The sequence below is a fragment of the Sciurus carolinensis genome, chromosome 17 (assembly GCF_902686445.1).
Source record: "Sciurus carolinensis chromosome 17, mSciCar1.2, whole genome shotgun sequence".
Lineage (NCBI taxonomy): Eukaryota > Metazoa > Chordata > Mammalia > Rodentia > Sciuridae > Sciurus > Sciurus carolinensis.
The window spans coordinates 47892534-47914496 of NC_062229.1; the positions used below are offsets into that span (position 1 = coordinate 47892534).

Here is a 21963-nt window from a genome sequence, read left to right on the forward strand (position 1 = left end):
TAGTGTTTTTGAAATCACAAAACTATATAGAAGAACATATTAGTGGTTGTCAAGGTTAAGGAGAGAGGTGACTAGGACTATAAAGGAATAGCATGAAGGAGTCTTATGATAAAATTATTCTGCAGTTTGGCTGTTGTGGTTATTCTATAAATCTATATATAATATTGCATAGAATACACACATGTGCACACAAATGAATACATGTAACAATAGTGAAATTAGAATATGGTGGATGAATTGTTTAAATGTCAACTTCCTGATTGTGATATTGTACTAGAGTTAAACAAGATGCTACCATTGGGGAAAATTGGGTGAACAGTACATTGATGTCTTTATTATTTCTTATAACTGCATGTGAATATACAATTATTCACAAATTAGAATAGAAAAATACTAGAATGTGGCTACAGTAACTAGATTGCCATTTACTTTTGTATCCCTTACACTTTGAATATTTTCATTAATAGAGGATATTGACTTGTTAAAAAAAAAAGATAGCAGCAATAATATTGAGGGGGAGAGTGGAATCACATTCCCTGGTCTCAGATTTAATAGAGAAAGAAAGAAAATTCAATAGATAATATTACCTGTTGAAAGAGGACTCTCCAATTTATGAAATGACTCACAATTACATGTGAAAAATCTTAAAGGATTTTAGATTTACCAAAAAAAAATTTTTGAACAAGTTATGAAACATTAACATTAGCAGAAGCAACAATTCATTGATTCTTATGATGCTTCTGTTAGGCAAATATTTTTCAATTCCCCCATACAGCCCTTTCTGCTAGTAATATGATATGATTTAAAAATACAGACCTGACAATTAGGACAATTGGTCCTAATTCTGTCTCTTTCACCTATCTGCTCAGTAACCATAAACCAGTTGATATTCAATTTCCTCACTTGTAGAACAGAGATAAAATTTCTCCCATGTCTATTCCACGTGTGGTAAAAAAAAAATAATTAAAATAATAGACACATAACAAGGAACATAGGGAATGATGATGTAAACATATCACAATATCTAGCCAATGCAGAAATGGGATATAATCTATCTGGTCATTTACAGCTGACATTGCAGCCCCACAACCGAGCTGCTTTAAGCAGAGCTTCAACTGTAGTGTGCTAGGTTTTATGGTCAGTGGTATTGTCGCCTTGCGTCAAGCAGCTCACACACAGAAAACACAGTGGGAAAACAATTGAGGGCCTATATTTAGAAACCTTCTTTTAATCGTACTAGATACTCCTGTTGCTTTTCATTCAATGTAGAGCTTAAGATTACATGCCATCATCATATTTGATTGACTTACAAAGAAGTTACTCATTTTCTTAGTGTTGTCCCCAACGTTACTGGTGTGTCTATTATTGGACATCACTCCAGCAAGGTAATTTAACCAAACTCGGTTCCATTTCATGAAAGCATTTAAAGAGACAGGCAACTTATTTTTTTAACAATGTTTTAGTTCATTCAACACATATTTGAAGCTCAACCATGTACTAGAAACTGTGCTGGGGGCCAGACATACACTGGGAACAAGATTGAGGTGATTACCATCCTCTTGTATATTACTTTTCTTGCAAAAACAGCTGAATGCAAAGAAATATGCAGAAGTGTGTTTTTGCATGTGCAGTTTTCCATCATATTAAAATAATAACATTTTAATAACATTTTTCTGTGTCTCGTTTATGATGTAGCATCATAAATGTTCTGTTCTACGATACTCTTTTTAAATATTAATTGCATGTGAGAAAACAAAACAGCACTTCTGAAGTATAAAACTATCATTTTACAAAGCAAATGAACATGGCTAATATTTTTTCAAGAATTTAAAATCTTTGAAACATGTCATTTCTTCCCCTACCAAAAGAGAAGAATAGTATGGCAAAGGTGACAGAATGTACAGTAGACACTGCATCATTTCCCATGCTTCTGCCCATCCATGTGATTTAATTTAATAATAGGATATTAGCAAACATGACACAAGATGTCTGGAATATCATGTGTCATTTTATTGGGCTGGCTCTGTTCTACCTTTGCCATCACTACAAGGGTCATGCTCAGGCCCACATAAGAGGAGAGACAGTTGGAACAGGAATGCCCCAGCTAAGCTTTTCCAGCCACGCCCACACAGAAGAGCTAGCCTTAGACAATCTGTATATGCATGAGTGAACCCAGCCATTCCAGAACAACCCCACCAACCCAACCTGGATCAGGTGAATCCCCAGTCAACCCCCAAACACCACTAGGTTAATAACTATCCAGTTAATAATAATAACACAGATAATAATTAACACAGCAAGCAAATCTGTACTCTTGTCAAAAAAGATCAGCAATGACTTTAATCCAGTTTTACTATAAAAATTATTGAGTTACTAAATTCAATATCTTTATTGTTAATTTCACTAGTTTTTCTAGTCTCATATGCTCAATAATTTGAATCTACACAATTATTAATAGACCAGATAAGATTGCCTGCTGAAAGGCATATAGATTGCATGCAGAGTATATGTCATTCCTAGTGGTATTAATTCTACCCCACTCTCTACTAGCCCAGGAAGTATTTTTCACAAATTTATTGAAGTTTAATTGACATAAACTGTACATATACACAGTGTATACTAACTGACAAGTGTAATAGATGCATACACCCAAAACATCACCACCACAATCAAAACAGCAACCATAGCCATCTCTTCAAAAGATCCTCCTGCAGACCGGGATCCAGCTAGGCCACTCTTGGTATTTACCCTCAGTAATTAAACTCACCACCAGGAGTGATGGCACACGCCTGTAATCCAGCAACTCAGGAGGCTGAGACAGAGGATTGCAAGTTCAACACGAGCGTCATCAACCTAGCGAGGCCCTCAATAATTCAGCAAGCCCTGTCTCAACATTCATTTAAAAAGGGGGGTGATTGGGGATGTAGCTCAGTAACAAAGTGACTTTGGGTTCAATCCCCAGTACCAAAAAAAAAAAAAAAAAAAAAAAGGAAAGAAAGGAAAAAAAGAAAGAGAAAGAAAAAAAGAAAGAAAGAAAGAAAGAGAGAAAGTCAGCATACTACAGTAATATAAGCATACCCATGGTAATAGCAAGGCAATTCACAATAGCCAAACTATGAACCAAACTAGGTGTTCATCAATGAAAGAATGAATAAAGAAAAATATATATACACACAATGGAGATTTATTCATCCATTAAAAGAATGAAATTATGTCACTTATAGAAAAATTAAGGGAATTTGAGACCTTTATGTTATAAAAAATAAACCAAACTTAGAAGGTCAAGTGTCAAATGTTTTCTCTCATATGTGAATGCTCTAGAGGAAAAAGGAAAAGAAAGACGGGTGGGATTATGAGTTTTGTGGGGTGAATCTCATGAAAATGAAAAGGAGATTAGTAGAACAGAGGAAAGGGACCTGACAGTAGGAGGAGAGGTGGGGGGAGTGTAGGGAATGATATTGGCCACATTATATTTTTATATTGTGTGCATGTATGAATATATAGCAACAAATCCCACCATTATATATAAACATAATACACCAATGAAAAAAAGTGGGGAAAAAAGTTTCCGTATGTCCCTATGTAATTTTAGCCCCTTAGATCCTACCCATCACTAAAGAAACCACTGATGCATTTTAATATGGTTCTACCACTAACTCTGAATCAGTTCTAATATTTTCAAGCCTCTGGGCTGGTGGCATAGCTCTGAAGTCTCCAATGCTAGTGGGTCATGACTGATCAGGTAAAAAGAATCATTTTGGGTGCTTTATTCTAACAAGAGAGGTTGATTTCTGGACATTCCACTAAGTACTGTTTATTAAACACTGCCACTTTGCAACTTACTGGGTTGAATTTTTCCATGGTGTTTTTATAAAAAGCACAAAATAGTTTGTAAGTGTCTTTTAGTGAAGTTAAGCATGACTATCAAGATCTTAATCATAAATTTAATGCCTTACAATTTAGATTCAATTTTTTGCCTTTTATTAAACACAGCTTGCTATTGTCAAAAATATGTGTATAAATTTCAGCTTCAGTACTACAAAGTATGTGACATTAACAATTTATTCAGTCTTTCCAAGCTTCAATTTCCATAGATTAGGAATAAAAACATCTGACTGCAGTATAGAGATTAAATAAACCAATATATTTAATGCTGAGTGTACTATTGGGTTCCTTGTTGCTTGCTCAATGTCAATTCTCTTCCCTTTTTCTTCCTGTGGGATGTCTTTTTTCTGAAGTTTACCATCTTACCTCAGAAGATAATATAAAAACTAAATTTTTTAAAAGTTTCATTTTAGGAAACTGGAGTTTGTCAACCTGGGTACATAAAACACCATGACTAGCAAGTTCTCTCAGAGTGAAAGTAGAAATTAAAGAATAAAATGATAATTTACAAGTATTTATATTTTATTTTTGACTGATTTTACTATATTGATGAACTTATAAAATTTATTTTTCCAAAACTATTTTGAAACTTAAGAGTTACTTCTTTTAAATAACATATATTATGTCTATATGCTACTGAAAAATAAAATCATTTACTGGAAAATTGAAACAATGATATTTCTTATATCTTCACATATTTAAGTCATGTATATAGTCATATGTATCTCTTGTACAAAGTTGCTGGTATTAGCCAGAAACAGTCTCTTTTTCTATGCAGTATTTTTTTAAACATTTATTTCTACATTTTCTATGTAGTACAATTAATTTTAATTTTTCATAAAACTGCCTATAATTTTCCTCAATGGTACATTTTATGGTTAATAAATTTGGAATTGTTAACATCTGCAATTAACTCCTCACTATAAGCCATAAAAATCTTAATGGATTAAAAACTCTTGTGGTTGCTGAAAAAATCTATAAATAAAAAGTAAATTCTATTAAACAAAATATAATCTCAATCCCCTTCCCTAATTTTGCTGTGTTGAAAATATTTTTAATTCTATTTATTTGTATGGGAAAGTGTAACTATTTTAGTCTAATACTTCATGGATCCTCTCATATTGCCCTATTGAGAGTAACTACCTTCAAAAATATTTTCACAATACAATAATTTACTACAAAAGAATCTGTATGAGTCTTAGCATGTCAAACTTAGATGCTGAAAAAATCAGTACTGAATGTAAATTTATCTAATTAAAAGTAGAAATTCTACCAAAATATTCTTTCAAGTCGAAACATTCCAAATAAAAATTAAAGAATTTAAAAATTAAGTATAGCACACAATTTAAGCTCTCACTGTTTAACTTTATTTTTTAAATTAGAGCTTTACAGTTATACATTTGTGGTTGGGTTAATCCCAACAAAATCATATGCACATGTAATTCAATTTTAGTTCATGAACCCCCTCCTTTTCCCCTCCCTTTTCTCTCAAGTTCTCCCTCTTCTCCCCCTTTCTCCTTTATCTATTCTGCTAGACTTCCTTTCACTAATCTATTTATTCATATTTGATTGGTTCTTTTTACTTATACATAAAGGTGACATTCCCTGTGGAATGTACGCACATGAGTTTTTAAAGAATTCATTCTGCATTGCCTCCCTTTTCCCACTCCTTCACTCTGCCTCTTGATCTCCTTCTATACTACTGATCTTCCCTATATCTTTATGATATCCTGCCCTTCCTTCCTCCACTCCTATATTTTGCTCAAGCTTTCACATAGGAGAGAAAACACTCAAGCTTTGAGTTTCTCAATTTGGCTTACTTCCCTTAGCATGATGTTCTCCATTTCCATTCATTTACCAGTAAATGCCATAAATTCATTCTTCTTCTTGGCTGAGTAGAACTCTATTGTGTATGTATACTACAATGTCTTCATTCATCTATCGATGGGCACCTGGGTTGATTCCATAATTTAGCTATTGTGACTTGTGATGCTATAAAACATTGAGGTGGATGTATCACTGCAGTATGCTGACTTTTGCTTTTTGGGAAAACACTTCTTCTTTTCCTATTTGTATCCCTTTGATTTCCTTCTCTTTCCTGATCACACTGGCTAATGTTTCAAGGACTACATTGAATAGGAAGGGCGAGAATGAACAGCCTTGTCTTGTTCCTGATTTTAGAGGAAAGGCTTTTAGTTTTTCTCCAGCCAGTATGATGTTGGCTTTGGGTTTGCCATAAACAGTCTCTGTGATGTTGAGGTAATTTTCATTCCTGGCTTCTCCAGCTAGGTGTGTTTTTAACATGAATGGGTGCTGGATGGATTTTTGGTCTTTATATTTTTTTTAGATTCTGAATTTTTGACCACCGTCCTTGTGCTCCTGACTAGATGGGTGTAGAGGCTGTCAGCTTCCAATCTCCCAGTATTGGGTGGGATAGACTGATGAACTGTGTAATCTGGTAGGGGGGTTGATTGCAGAGTTCTAGGCTGGCGTTTCCAGTTGCTGGGTTTTGGACTTTGGTGGGTTTTGGATCTCTGTTGGTGGGTATTTGAAATTTAGGCCACTCCCTTTATTGCTGTGGAGCTTCCTATCTCTGTTGGGCTTCTGGATCTCTGGGGCTTTCCAAAAAATCCACTTTCAGCACTTAGGGACCAAGCCCCCACAGGTTTCCCCTGTCGCCCTGGAGTGCAGTTGTGCTTGCCTAGCCAGTCAGTGTCTTCACAATACTTCCTATGAGGTGCCAGGTAAGATGGGATTTATTTCTCTTGGGATCCAAAGGCTGAATGGTCCAGGTTAAATGTGCTTTGTGGCTGTTTCAGTCTTGGTTCGGGTTCAGGCAACCTCTGGGAATTTTTTTTTCCGTGGGCTGCAGGTAACTTCCTTGCAACTGGTAACTTCATCAGCAACTGGTAACTTCCTTTCTGAGTTCCCAGTCCCCACCTTCTCCGTTCACAGCTGTGCAAGTTGCAAGGGGACAGCTTTCAGCACCCAGGGACGTTTTCCTCACCTGCTGGCAGGTTCCATGTTCGCACAGGGCTTTGGACCTGTCTGCCATGGGGGTTTTGCCATCCCCAGGGAAACCTTCGCCACAGGGACCACTATGGATCTATTTCCACCGAGACGCTTCCCTACCAACTCTGTGTCCTTTAAAAACCAGCCTAAAAACCGGTCAATTCTTCTTTATTTTTCAATTTCTTTATCCACCAACCATGGGTCTCTGGTTCGCGCTCTTGGCTTGGCTCTGCTGGCGGCGGGAGCTGGCGCAGGTCTGAGGTGTCATTTCTTGGGCTCAAGTTACCGATTTTCTGCAGCTCTATGAATTTTTGTTTTCCCCAACAAATCGCTGTTACGTGTTCTTGAGGTGCCTTTGTTACTTTGGTACTGGCGGAGGCGCAGTGTGTCGGCCGGTCAGTCTGGTGCAGAGGGGCTGCTGGGCCCCCTCGCGTCCCTCCGCCGCCACCTGCCTCTCCCTGGCTGACCTTCGTCTCTGGTGCGTCTAGTGACGCCTTTCGTCTTCTCTCTGCAGGTTTGGCTTCAAATAATTGCTACTCGCAAGGTTTAAAAGTTGAAGTATTTATATATTAAGTGATTTGATTAACTATTTGATTAAATATTTGTTTTAAACAAAACGAAAGGAAAACAGGCTCATTGAAGAAAATTAACACCTGCGACACTTGGTTTACACCATTAATTCGGAGGCTCAAATATTTCAAAATTCTGCGGACTGTCAGTAAAAAGAGGAACTCTGTATTGCCATGAAGAACATTTTTTGGCATTTAATGTCACGAATTGTATAATGTAATGACTAATTCTTCAGATATAAAAATATTTGGTAATTATGTCACTATAGTTCTTATAGTGATTGATAGAATATCACCTTTTGGGGGGAACAAAAATGAATTATGTACACAACATACCAAATCCAAGATTATTTTCACTTGATAAATTTTTTAAAATTCCGTCTTTTTTTTTTTTTTTTCTTTTTTTCTTTTTTCTTTTTTAGTACTGGAGATTGAACCCAAGGGTGCTCTACCACTGAGCTACATTCCCAGTCCTTTTTAATCTTTTTAAATTTTGACACAGGGTCTCACTCTGTTTCCCAGGCTGGCCTTGAACTTGTGATTCTCCTGCCTCAACCACCTGAATTACTGAGATTATAGGAGTGCTCCACTATACCTGGCTAATTTTTAAAAATTGAATAACATTATCTTTACCATGATAGTATGTTCTATTAAATTATATTTATCATGTCACCACAAAATTATTAACTTTATCTTCAATAACCTTTTAAACTGAATTTACAATAACATTTATAGTGACATATAAAACACACAAAATGAACATGGAAATGCTTTACCTGAAGCCTAAGAATTAGATGCAAAAACTCAAGCATTATTAAAATTACCTAATTTCCACTGGAAACTTTGATAGCCTTAGTACTGTCTTAGACCTTCTGCTTATGAAACAAAATTTTGCTTCATTTTTTTCTACATGCATAGGAAAACCTGGAATCAAAAATAAGGAAAATTCTATAAAGTAGAATTACTGATTCCTTAGAGGGGAAAAAAAAGAATAAATTGTGAAATCATTTATCTAAATGAAAAAAAAAACAGACAAATAGCTACATATTGTTTGATTTTATTAATATTACGTCAAAACACAGCAGATCTCTAGGAATAGAAAACAGTATAAGTTGCTAGGTACTGGAAGCTGGGGACTGATATTGACCTTGGGGATAAGGATATTATTCTACATCTTGATTGTGGTGGCCTGATTGTATATACTTTACAAAATCCATGGAATAGTACACTTAAAAGGAGTGATATTTATTGCATATAAATTATATAATTAAAAACCTTACCAAAAAAATGAATGAATCAAATCCATGTAGAAAAGTAGTTCTTTGATGTAAATGAAGTCATGCTTCATAGAACATGTCCAAGACATCTTCTGAAGAATGAATTATCTTCACATACACTCTTCTTAAATTAGGAACTTGTTTTTTAAAAGCATGATGATGTTTAGGCAGCATATTTGTATATTCTGGGTTTGTGTGTGTGTGTGTGGGTGTGTGTGTGTGTGTGTGTGTGGCCGGGAGTACCAGGGATTAAACCCAGAGATACTTAACCACTTAGCCACATCCCCAGCCCATTTTATTTTTTATTTTTGAAAAAGGGTCTCACTAAGTTGCTTAGGGCTCACTAAGTTTCTGAGGCTGGCTTTGAACTTGCAGTCCTCTTGCTTCAGTCTCCAAGCTGCTGGGATTACAGGCCTGTGCCACCACATCTGGCCTATATATTCTGATTTTAATGTGGTAGTAATTTTGCCTCAAAGTGAGCATCCATAAAGTATATAAATGTCAACATTGTCTTCATCATTAAACTTAAGAAATGGAAATTTAATACTTTGTAACAAATTTTTCATTTTTGTAAAGTCAATAATGCCAGGAGTTTTTTGTAAAACTTTTTTTAAATGACAAAAATACAAATATATTCTACATACATTTCTTGTTAAGCTATAATTTCCCATATTTCCTATTGCCTGCACTAGTCTATGGCCTGGTAGATTCATACAGTCTATGGTATTACTGGTTGGCAGACAATATGCATGCTCTTCTAGGAAGATAGATAGAGACATTTTGTTTCTGAAAAGAGGTCAAAAAATGCATGCTATTACTGCCCATATTTCAGATTTAAGCACACATTTAAGAGGTATTCACTACACAGGCATCTGAGACACTGATAGATAAGGCCATAGCCAAAACTGTCAGAACTAAATGAAGATCTACCAACCCATTTTTGTTCTGTCTTAATGCAACAATTAATAATACTTTATTAAAATATGAAAAACCTGGCACAAATTCTAAACCAGGTGGGATTACATTGTAATCAGCACAAATATAAACATGTGATTCCCTCATCAAAATCCAATAACTCACATGTACAATAAGAGAAAAAAATGCAAATATTATATAATAAATATGCTTCATATATACATAAAAATCCTAAACATAGGGGGTCAGTGAAATCCAGCTACTTGAACATGTGTTCAAGTTAAATTTAGGAAGAGGAAGGATTTTCTTTATGACCACCATTTCAAAACTCTTTCTTATTGGTGCATTATAATATACATAATAGTGGGATTCACTGTGCCGTATTCATATATGCACACAACACTTCAGTCAATTTCATTCCCAGGACCTCCCTATTCCCTTCCCTCCTCGCTCTCTCATCCCTTTCCACTATTCTACTGATGCCTACCATTGTTTAACATTTGTCTTAAAACAGCAAAGCAACTAGACAATAGGAAAAAAAGTAGGGAGATAAAGGTTAAGAGTTGTAAATATTGGAAACATGAATATAAAACTTACATTATTTGAGACCAGTATTATTTATTACCTGAGAACCCCAAAAATCAAACTTCAAAATTACTACAAAAGATAGGAGAAAGTCAGTAAGCTTGCTGGTTAAAAAAATAATAACATATAGCAGTCAATAGCCTTCCAAGAAACTAACATGATTGAAGTAAAAAAAGAAGTGAAAAAAGATTCCATTTCACATAACAATTAGGAAGCCAAAATTTCCAGGAGTAAAATAAACAGGTAATGTATAAGAGTTTTACTGAGAATGCTCCAAAAAAATGTAAACAATAGAAATACCTAGCAATTTATTATATATGAATGGTGAACTTCACAAAAGTATCATTTTTCCTATAGAATATTTCATTAAAATCACCACCACAATTTTTTTCAACTAGATAATCTGATTCTTAAGTTCTTATAGACTTTTAAATAAGTATAATTAGCCAAGTAAAATTCTGCAAAAACAATAGTGAAATAAAAATTTTGAGACTGATTATTTAAAGATACACCATATACTAAAATTGAAATGATGATACTGACATATGAAGGAAAAGATAGATAAGTGTAATAGGATAGATAAGTTTCAAAAATAGAATTACAGAGACTATGATACACTCAACATTTTAAATTATCATAGGAAAAAGGAATTGTTAGAAAAAAATTGGATAAGAATCTATAAAGACTATAGTTTGATCCTTACATCAAACTCAATAGATCAGCTTATGTAATTTATTAATGGAGGAGAAAAGGAAAATACTCAAATATACAAAATGAAACTATAAGGTACATTTGAAAAATAGTTTCAGAATAGTAAATACATCTCTAGGTATGACACAAATTCTAGAAATTATAACAAAAATTGATTCATTCAGCTACATAAATGTCAAAGGCCCAACCAAAATTGGGCAAAAAAACCAGCAATTCACATTACCAAGAAAGTTCTGGGGTTTTGTTGTTGTTGTTGTTATTGTTGTCATTGTTTGTATTTTATATGATGTGAATAACTCAAAGATATCAAATATGGAAATGGCAATAATGAACTTAATAAAAGACAAAGAATGTGAACACATGCTAAAAAAGAATTCAAATAATCTCTAAATATATTAAATGTTAAGCTTCACTTACAGTAAGACTGAAATGCTATGCAGATATTCACCATTAATATATTTCAAATAATATTATGTGGAAGATAATAATTTATTAAAAATGATATCAATCAAGTACAGATAGAAAAGAACCACAGGTGTTCAATTCAGTATCCTAAAATCAGAAACCACGACTTGTTAAGAGAGAATGACAGGGTCATTTTCAGATCACTGAGATGTAGTCCAACAGAAGTTGTTCCAAATTAATACAACACCAAAGCTCTTTCTCACAGACCCTTCCTCATTTTCATCATTCATGGAATCACAGCAGAAACATTTACTTAGGAGTTAAGGTTAAAAGCTTGCCCATTTTATCTCCTACATGATTCTCACCATTGAATGAACAGCCAGAAACACCACATTTAAGGACAAGTCTACTTCTTATCAAACTGGGTATTTGATATTTTGATAACATCTAAATTTCTTATGTGGATCCTTCCTTCTAGAAAATCAAATAGAACAGGGTAAGGCTGATAAGTGCTCTGGTCTTAACTCTCTTTGGTTCCATAACTAGAATAAGAAACTTATTTGGAGCGACAAATGCAATAAGGACATCTGTCTAAAAGACTTAATAGAACAAAAGAAAACCTGAAGAGAAAAAAAAGAGCTTTGGATTAGATTTGAGAGTTGGAGAGCAAAGTACACTTATTTCTTCCTGTAAATTCATTTTGGGGAAAAGATAAGTGAATTCTGTTAAAAGACATCAACAGTACCTGACACTGGACAATATATTCTTCCCTGTGAAAGCAAACTGAAAATAGCTAGAAGAATTTCCCTTATAAGACCCTGACAAGCTAAAAATAAAAAAATGATGTCACTATAATAGCTATGAGAATTAGAATATCTCCACAGAGAGATTAGCTTCACAATAAAAAAAAATCACAAGGAAGTACTAAAGTCAGCAAATACTAAGCATCAAAATCTCAGAGTATGGATTTCTTTATTTAAAAAAAAATGGACAGCAGATTTTCTTTGATGAGCAAAACTGCTTTGCACAGTGAATGAATTTAGTAGTTCCAGATTTATGTCTTAAAAACCATTTTAAAACACTCCTTAAATGACAAGTACTTAAAGCATAATATATCGGCAAGGGGGAAAAAACCAGCATATTAACTAGAAGTAGCTAAGAACATTAAAGTATAAATCCCTTTTGAAAGAGTTAGAAACTAGAAATGATACCACAGATTACCCCAGTTTGTTTATATTTAATATACAAACATTTCAGAGACAGTGTTATATAGTAGGAAAATCACAGGCTAGTGTGATGCAGTAGAATTCTGAGCTTGAGTTTTACCAACTTTTAACTTAAAAAGAAGGTGCTTTCCACATAGATTTGGAGCTGTGGTAGGAAGTGATAAAGTGTCAGTACAATATAGACTATCCCAGGAGACATACCCAGGGCAGTAGTCACTATTATCACTAGGGTTTAACGAAGCAAATCAGTGTTGGAACCATGTGAAAATGAAGTGGTGAGGGGCGGAAACTAGTCTACAGTTAATCTTCAAAACTAAATCTAATGACATACTGTTTAATAATAGGAAGACTAGTTGCCACTGGAGGGGGGAAAAAAAAGGTGTTTAGTCAACATCCCTGGCCTTCAAGGAACTTGAAATTCTTACACTTAAGCAAATATTTATTGAGTGAGGACTGTTCCAAGTGCAAACCTGAGAGAATGGAATACAAAATGAACCAAAACAGGGTTTCAGGGAGTTCCTCCTTGGAAGATGGAAGCATATAACTGCAGTACATTTAAGAACTAATCCTCGGGATGAACAAGGTCATGTGAAAGCACAAAGGAAATGTCACCCAACTTTACTTGGTACCTCACAGAAGGGAACCTTCTGGAACAAAAGGCATCGGCGGACAAAAGTCATCTTTCTCTCAAGGTAACTTGGAGTCCCAGAGGCATGAATGAACAGGGGATTTAGGATGAATATGTCTGCCACCTTGGAATCATCTTGGGGTCAGATGACAGTGAGAAATGTGGACATTATCTGAGAGGTAGCAGAGACTCAATGGATGACTTCAAGCAGGAAAGTTACCTGACTCACTTGTCCTATTGCTTCTAACAGAAATCGCTCTTTAGACAATGGAAATTGAAGGGGTGGGAGTGCCAGAAAGGACCAACGGCTACAGGGGTCTAGTTAGAGGAGGCTTGCATTTGTGTAGCTGAGAAAGGAAGGATCTAAATTAAAGCAGAAGCAGTGAAGGAGATGAAGACACAAATTAGGGCATTTCTGCAGCAAAATATCAAGGATTTGATAACCAATTAGATGTGTGGGCAGTCAAGACTGATTCATATTTCTAGCTTGAAGAATTGGGTGGGTACTGATGCATCAGGGACCAGAAAAAATAATAATAAGACAAATAGGTTTGATAGACTAGAAAAGATTATTAGTTCATCTGGGTACATATGAATTTCGAAGGGTTAAGGGAGATAGATAACTGCATTAACAACTATAAAAGAAAGCAAAATATATCTTCCAGAGAATTTATAAGTCAAGAACTATATTTGACTGTTTAAATTACTGAGAAAACTCTTCATTTGCTTCAGTTGCTAAATCTGAACTATGCCGTAGGTAAAGTTGAAGAATCATCTGTTTTGTTTGTTGGCTCCGCTAAACCAAAAATGGATTAAAAACTTAGTAGTTAGATGATATCAGCAAACACACATTGCCAGGGTGAACTTTATTATCTTTGCAGCAGTTGTAATTCCATGCCTTTTTCCTGTGGCATTTCTCCAATCGACTTGTAGGACAGACTCAATTCTTTTTCTTCATCACAGGCATAATTCTGTGGTAAAATGCAGGGGTGAACAGCCCTGGAGAAGAAGGGTAGTCAGCTATGTGATGGGAAATCAATATTTTCCTAAGAGAAAACAGACATTCCTAGGAAAATGAACACAATAATTTCTACCACATACTATGGAACTCATGTCCACGTATAAGTATTATTAGAAGAGTTTGTAAGCAGAAAACGTCAAAACTCTCTAGGTCAACATTTCTTTATATTATGCTTGCAAGTACAGAATATGGGAATGTTAAGAGTTTTGAAAGTTTTTAGGCCAGTCCTCAGTGGTATGATACTTCTTACCATGACATGGCTGTCTGATGGCATAATATAACAATGCATTCTGGATTTAAAGACGGTCTACAAAAAGACCCAGAATTGCCAAAGCTATCCTAAGCAAGAGCAATGCTTGAGGGATTACCATACTGATTTTAAATTATACTATAGAGCCACAGTAATGAAAACAGCATGGAACCGGCCTAAAAACAGACATGAAGATCAATAGAATAGAAGATGCAGAGATAAATCCACACACCTGATTCTTGACAAAGTGACTATATATTGGAGAAAAGACAGCCTCTTTAACAAATGGTGCTGGGAAAACTGAATGTTACACTAAAAATGGAGCTGCCATATGACCCAGGCATTCTACTCCTCAGTACTTATCCAAAAGAGTTCAAGTCAGCATCGTTTATAGATACATGCACACACATGTTTATCACAGCACAAGTCAAGTTATGGAATCAGCCTAGGTGTTTCTCAATGGATGAATGGATTTTAAAAAGTAGTATACATATACACTGGAGTTTTATTCAGTCATAAAGAAGGGAAAAATTATGCCATTTGTAGGAAAATGGATGGAACTGGAGAGCATCATGTTAAGCAAAATAAGCCAGACTCAGAAAGACAGGGACTGTATGCTTTCTCTCATTTGTGGAAGTGAGAGGAGAAAAAGAAAAAAGTTCTCTCATGAAAGTGGAAGGGTAACCACTGGAGTAAAGAAAGGGGATAAGTGGGAGGGAGGTGAGAAGGACAAGGGGAGTTAATGGGGAGTAAAACTGATCAAATTGTTAGGTGAAGGCATGAATATGCCATGATACCCACCATTCTGTATAATTAACATGCCCCATTTTTTCAAAAAGACTTTTTACATCTGGTCTGACCAGTTTCCACTGTCCTCTTGCCTCTATCTTGTTCCCTTCACACACTCTAAATTATATATTTTCCTTGAAGGTCCTTATAAGCCTCCATGCCAAGTGCTGCAGAAACTAGAACAGGAAATAGAATGTTGTTCTTGGTCCTATGACATATAAGACAACTCAAAACTCACAATATGAAGCCCTCCAGATCATTCCCCCACAGAAATTATTTCTCCCTCACCAAAATGTATACAGCCCTCTGTTGGTACCTCCTGAATTGCTCTTATTGGAAACCTACATTATGAGAATTTGTGTATGTTTTATTGTCCCCTTTGAGAAAAAAATAAGCCTGACATCTCCCAAAGATCCTGGTATACTGGCTTTGTATATAGTCAGTGTTCATTAAACAGTATTGAGGGAATGACGGAATGAAAAAGAATACCTTTCTCCAAAGAGAACGTACTCCTCCCAGAAGTCTGTTGAGTTCAGGATATCTCAGACACTTGTAACTCTGGGCCCTCAACATACTTATGCAAAGGTCTTGTGTTCTTTGCTGGTTTAATTGGCAATAGGAGGTCTTATGCCCTGGCCTTTGGTCTGAAGATAATGCCAAATTCTACAGCCTAGAACTGTGGGCATAATATTCTTAACATATTAGGTATGCATTTTATCTATATGATGATGTCAAAACAAAATTATCTGGTGTTATTTTTTAAAGACAAATAACATTTTAATATTTGTATATCTTATCAAATGTAATGTAATCTTACCACATTCAGACATATCCATTTCTTATAAGTCAAATACTTTGTTCATTGCAGTATTTATGACAGCCCTATGATAAATCGTTTGGAGGGTAAGAATTCATTTACATAGTTAAGATAGTAACAGTAAAATAATAGTATACCTACTTGGAGCAAAGTTAAAATTTTTTTAAAAAATTAGTTTAACACAGCTGACCTTAAAGCAGGAGTGTATTGTAGGAAGTTTCCCAATCTGAAACATTGTCAGAAACATGAGAAACAGAGAAAAGAGCAGTTTCAAATGAGTCCATATGGTTGGCTTGGAAATAGTTTGATTAATACAGTTAAAGAGGTAGACACAGTCACCTTGAAGTGCAGGGATCTACCTTGGGTGCAAGTCTTCACAGGTACCACATTCTTGGACTCCCCATCCAGTGTAATCTGAAGTATCTGTACATGGACCAACAGACCTCCACAACCTTTCTTAACTGAAAACAGACCAAGGTCAATATTCTGAAAATATTTCTAGATCTACCACATTTCATCTAGATCAGAAAAAGAAAAATGAATGACAGCACAGCAGACTGAAAATATACTAGGCTAGGTTTACACATATGCCATCACCAGATGTGAAGGAAAACCCTCCAGTAAGTGTGGCCTTATGTTCCCAAAGATTTCAGATGTAAACTCAGTAGAGTATTCTGCATACTGAATTACAGAATGTGCTCAAAAATCTGCTTCATAGAAGAATAAGTGTGAGAGCATTAGGTTTTGCATTATAGTACAGCAATATTAGGAGACAGCAAGGGTGGCCAGAAGAATTCTATTGACAGCTCTCAAAATTTCCACCTCCTTGTGTATATATCCTCTACAATTTCTTCCCTCACTGAGTGTGCAGAGAACATGTGGATTTAATGAATACAGCAGAGGTTAAGGATGCAATTAAGATTTTTAATGAATTGACTTTGAGTTCATCAAAAGGGAGATTAACCTAGGTGAACTAGGGATGACCTAGGTGAACTTCTAAAAGAGAGACACCTCCTCTTACACACACTCCACTGGTCTAAAGAAGTAAGCTCTTATGTTCTAAGAGTGTATGGGAGATGCCATATAGCAAAAATCTGATGGAAGATTCTACTGGCTGAGAAATTCCCTGGCAGACAGCTGACAAGAAAACAGGAACATCAATCAAAAAACTTCAACTCTGCTAACAACCAGGCACAGTTGGAAGAGGACCTTGGGCCTCAGATGAGACCACAGTCCCTTCTTACAGTCTTATGGAATTCTGTGGATAAGACACATCTGATCTGTGCTTGGATACCTGACCTAGAGAGAAAGTGAGATAATAAACCATGAAGTTTGTGATAATTTATTATCACAAGTAGAACACTAATACTGGAACATGGATCCTAAACATAAAAAATAGGAACAAGAGACTACCAACAGCCTATAAGAAACAAGTCTTTACAAATTTCCACTGGCGGGTGATATCTGTGCAGTGCTAGGTAGTTCCCTGAATATATTCATGCAAACCCTTTTACTTACAGATCCATAGAGCTCTTTATTTTTACTGGCTAAACATCTTGGATAACATGTTTCAAACCACAAATAGCTAAGACACAGAAAGAGCTCCACTGTCCCACCTTATTCTTTCCTCTTCTTCCCACACTGGGTGCATTATCCTTCCTATGCCTCTAACATTAAGAGAGATGGAAAGAAAAGCTATGAGTTATGGTCTCTGTAAGTGTGCATTTTAATTTTAACCAATTTCCTAGGACCCTTTCGAAAAGGTTATACAAGAGTACACAAAATATATGCAATGAGTTTCTAAACCACCATCACTTTGAATATTTTTAACTGGCATTTCCTTGAAGTAGTACATTGGGTTACAAACTTCCTTTAAAACTTAAATCTTGTCTTAGTAACCCCAAAGGAGAAGAAGGCTAAATTTTGATATGGCCAGGAAATGTAGGCTAATGCACTATTATGCTTGAAAATGGACACTTTCCTCTGAAAGTTTTATATCCTTCAAAAAAAGAAAAAAATGTGTTTTTTTCCTCAACAGGAATCCTGTGACAAATATTTGTACTAAAGAACTATTTTTTCAAATATGTACTTATGTGTTTTATTATACTTTCCCTTCATATAGATTAATACTTACAACAAAAGTCTACTCTTTTAGAAAGATTTTTTCATGTGTTAAACATTTTTTAAAAAGCTATGTAGGAGTCAACTGTATGGAATCCAAAATGATAAAATTGTGTTTGTGTGTGTGTGTGCGTGTGTTATAGTGTTTCAAGTGCGAAATGTTGTTACATGTAACTTAATAAAATTCATTGGGTTTACTTTTTCCCCTTAAATGGGGTATACATATTCAACATTTGAAAGATATTTAGTTTTTCTGTCACATTATACTTCAATTAAAGACAAACCAGAATAACATATTATAGTGATAATTTTATATATAAAAATATTTATGATTTCCAATAATATTCACAGATTGTATCATATATCAAGAAAAAAATAGTTTAATGTAATGGTCCACAAATGTCTTTCAAACCTAAGAACTCACTTCATAAATATTAAAAGGAAAGAATATCCTATTATGTAAATCCACAAAGTGTCACTAGGTGATAAAATATATTAACTTCTTTTATGTTGCTCTGTGATACTATCACAACTGATAAATTAGAAAGATTATGTTATAGGTTTCAATATAATCACATGTTTATTTTTCCTGGCTGGATTTCTAAATGATGTCTTAAATTGTTTTATTATTTTCCATTTGATAGTAAATCAATAAAGCTAATAATAATACTGCACATTGATTAGGTTAGTCAGGTATATTGTTTGCTCTTATTTGTTCTTTAAAATTGTACAAAATAAGATTTAAAAAAGAAATAAGCATGACTACAAAATGTACCTCATAAATAAAGCAGAAAATAGAGCAAGTCAACACAATCCATGTTGAGCATGAAGACAATATTCATTTTTTAGTTTAGTTTTTTTGAGTGGGTGGAGTTTTGAGAGTTTAAAATTTATAAATAGTTTTATCTGGCAAAAACAAAATGACTGCTACTGAAAAATCAAGAGAAAAAGAATAATCATGGGAAAAAGAACTTTAGAGGTAGTAACAATGCTTAATAAAAAATCATATCAGTAAGAAAAGATGTCATAATGAGATAAACTAAATATCTAGCTGGAGAAATGGTATGCCCGTGATTCCAGATATAGCAAAATGTGTGTCTAAAAATTTGCTTAAGTTCTTTAAGTTTCAGATGATTCAAGTCATCCTGCAATTTAAAAAAAAAAAAAGCAAATGAGAAAATAACATTATTTCAAGTAGACTTCTTTAAAGGAGATATAGTCATTAAATTTTGTAAACAAAATCTTGCCAAAATAAACTTTTATCTTACTCATTACTTTGAAATCTATTTCACTGATTGCTGGATTTCATACAAACTAGAATTCCTAGATCCCTCTAGGAATTCTCTAAATTCTATGGCACATGAACCAAACCTCATCTCCTTCCCACAGAGTTTTAGATTTTTTTTAATTATGATAAACATTTATATGTGAGGATGGTCTTCTCAAATAAGGATTTGAAATTCCTGACTTCCTGTTTATTAACATTAATGCAGAGCTAAAATAGAAACACATATATATACATCCCTCTCTCCCTGCATGCCCTCCTGTTATCATGTTATGGTGAGAGTCAGAAAGAGGACAAGATATCCACACACTGATGATCTAAAGCCTCTTTCATTAGCAATTGATATTTAAATGTATCTCTGCAATAACTCCCAGGACTCTGCTGGGAAGATTAAGTACACATTGCACTTCATTCAACTTTAAGTGACAATGAGATAAGCAATTACCATTTTCCAGTTACCTCATTTTCAAGAGATGCATTCAGGATCAATGTTTAGAGCCTCTTAGTTTTAAAAGTTCAACTTTCAAGAACCAACATCCACATGAACTTGATTATTTTCTCAGATTTTAAATAGTAATACATGTAACCATGTACAGTTAAAGAGAGCTGTGGTAATATTGGTGGTACTTGGGCATTGGTGGTAGTGGGAGTGGCAAGGTATGTGAACTTTTCCAACAATTTTTTTAATTATTATTGACTAAAGAAGCAAGACATCTAACAGTATTGCTAATCACTCATACTGTCAGACACAAGGAGAATATAAAAGGAAAAGGAATGGACAAATAAACCTAAAGATAAAAACACTGGAAGAAGGAACCAAACATCCACACCAACTATAATTAGGCTGAATGTCAAAAATAAAAACTGAACAAAATCAAACTGTTTTGTTTTTCTCTCATATAAACTTGTCCAACAATTCCAAAAGAATAGAAATCCAAGACTAGCTTCACATCCCAAAGGAAAATGTATCTAGATTACTGGAGTGGAAATAGAATTAGATGCATTCTCTCATATCAGCTCTAAGAAATGCACAGTCGTAGTAAAAACAATGGAACTTGAACCACCAAGAAAGCTGTTGGAAATAGCGAGTTTATTTATGAGTCTTGTATAACAGACCAAAAAAAAAAAAAAAAAAAAAAGTGTGTGTGGTGGGGGAAGCACACAGAAGCTGCATAAGCTAGGAGAAAGGTAGATATCATCGTGGAAGCAACTCAGGGCATTTTTAGGGGTGGTAGTATAGACTCCTGTTTTGGGGCTATTCTGGGAAGATTCTCCAGGCTCAAGCACAGAGTTTCAGAAGCCTGGGAAAGAGAGAGGGGACCTGACCGTGGTCCTGAAAGAGAACCACTAGATTCAGAACAGTCTCCAAACATCCACACAACACTGTGTCTATTTTTTTTTTCCACGCCAATTTAAACGAGTCAAATATCAAAAAAAAAAAAAAAAAAAAAAAAAAAGTTAAAACTTTCTCTTATGATCTGATCAGCTTTTATAATATTCAGCTACTCCTTCCTGGTTAGTCTCTGAGTGTTAAGAGTGTTAATTTCAGGTATGCTACTCTAGCTAAAAAATCAGGAATGAAGATTCTGACAAACTCACAACACTTCGAAGTCTACAGAAAGCTCACACTTGGCAATCCTGATTCTAGTCTGCACTTCTTAAAACTCAGATGGGAAATCATGTCAAGCCGAAAAACCTCTCGGAAGGAAGCTCCACGATGGAACATTCGGAACTCTCCAACCTGGGAGCCTTGAAACTCTAGAAAGATAAGGTGCACAATATCCCAATTTTCACCTGGTAGAATTACAACCAATTTCCTAAAATTGTACCAAAATACAGGTCCCACAATGAACACAGGCGTCGGTGTTTCTTCAGGCTGTTTTACAGCCTTACAAACCCAGGAAGTCAAGAGAATCAACTACATCAATCCAAACTGTTAATACTATACCGAATCACCGGAGGGGGAAAAATTCTCTTCACAAAAGACACCTTGGCAAGAACAGAAGGAAATTCATTGTTCTGGTGCAAAAAAGAAAGGTAGGAGCGAAAGTAATGAATAAGATAAAAATCATTCTCTGAAAATATCAGGCAACTCGTTCAAGTGTAAGACTTACGTGTTCCGTCAAAACGGGTGGCAATGGTGTCGAGGAAGGTGTTCTGGGGCGCCAGTAATCCTTTCATAACCGGCATTTTTCCAACGTGGTGTGAAATTCTCCATCAAAGTTTGTCCAGAAAGATGGTTGGGAAGGAAAGTACCAAGAAGGGAGAAGGGGAACGTGATGACAGCAGGGAAGGGGGGCCTGGCTTGGTGATGGGGCCGATCAAGGGAAGGAGGAGGATGGATGGAGAGAGAGAGCGAGTTCCAGCCGCTGCTGCCCTGGCAAGAGCCGCCCCGCGAGCGCTCTCCGAGCCCGCCCCGCACCTCCAGGCTCAGCCCGGCGCAGGCTCCCTCTCCCGCCCCCTCCAC

At 35.3% G+C, this 21963-nt stretch overlaps 1 protein-coding gene across 2 annotated transcripts in view; it reads right to left on the minus strand.

Annotated features, from left to right (window-relative positions):
- Kcnh8 (potassium voltage-gated channel subfamily H member 8) overlaps positions 1-21713 on the minus strand; it is a 360225-nt gene extending 338512 nt beyond the window's left edge. Inside the window, exon 1 of one of the 2 annotated variants that reach the window (XM_047531744.1) lies at positions 21611-21713. In XM_047531744.1, the coding sequence (XP_047387700.1) occupies positions 21611-21686 (76 nt within the window). In that variant the 5' untranslated portion in view covers positions 21687-21713. The remainder of the gene's footprint in view (positions 1-21610) is intronic. The other variant, XM_047531743.1, reaches the window with a different exon arrangement.
- Between the last annotated feature and the right edge of the window lie 250 nt (positions 21714-21963).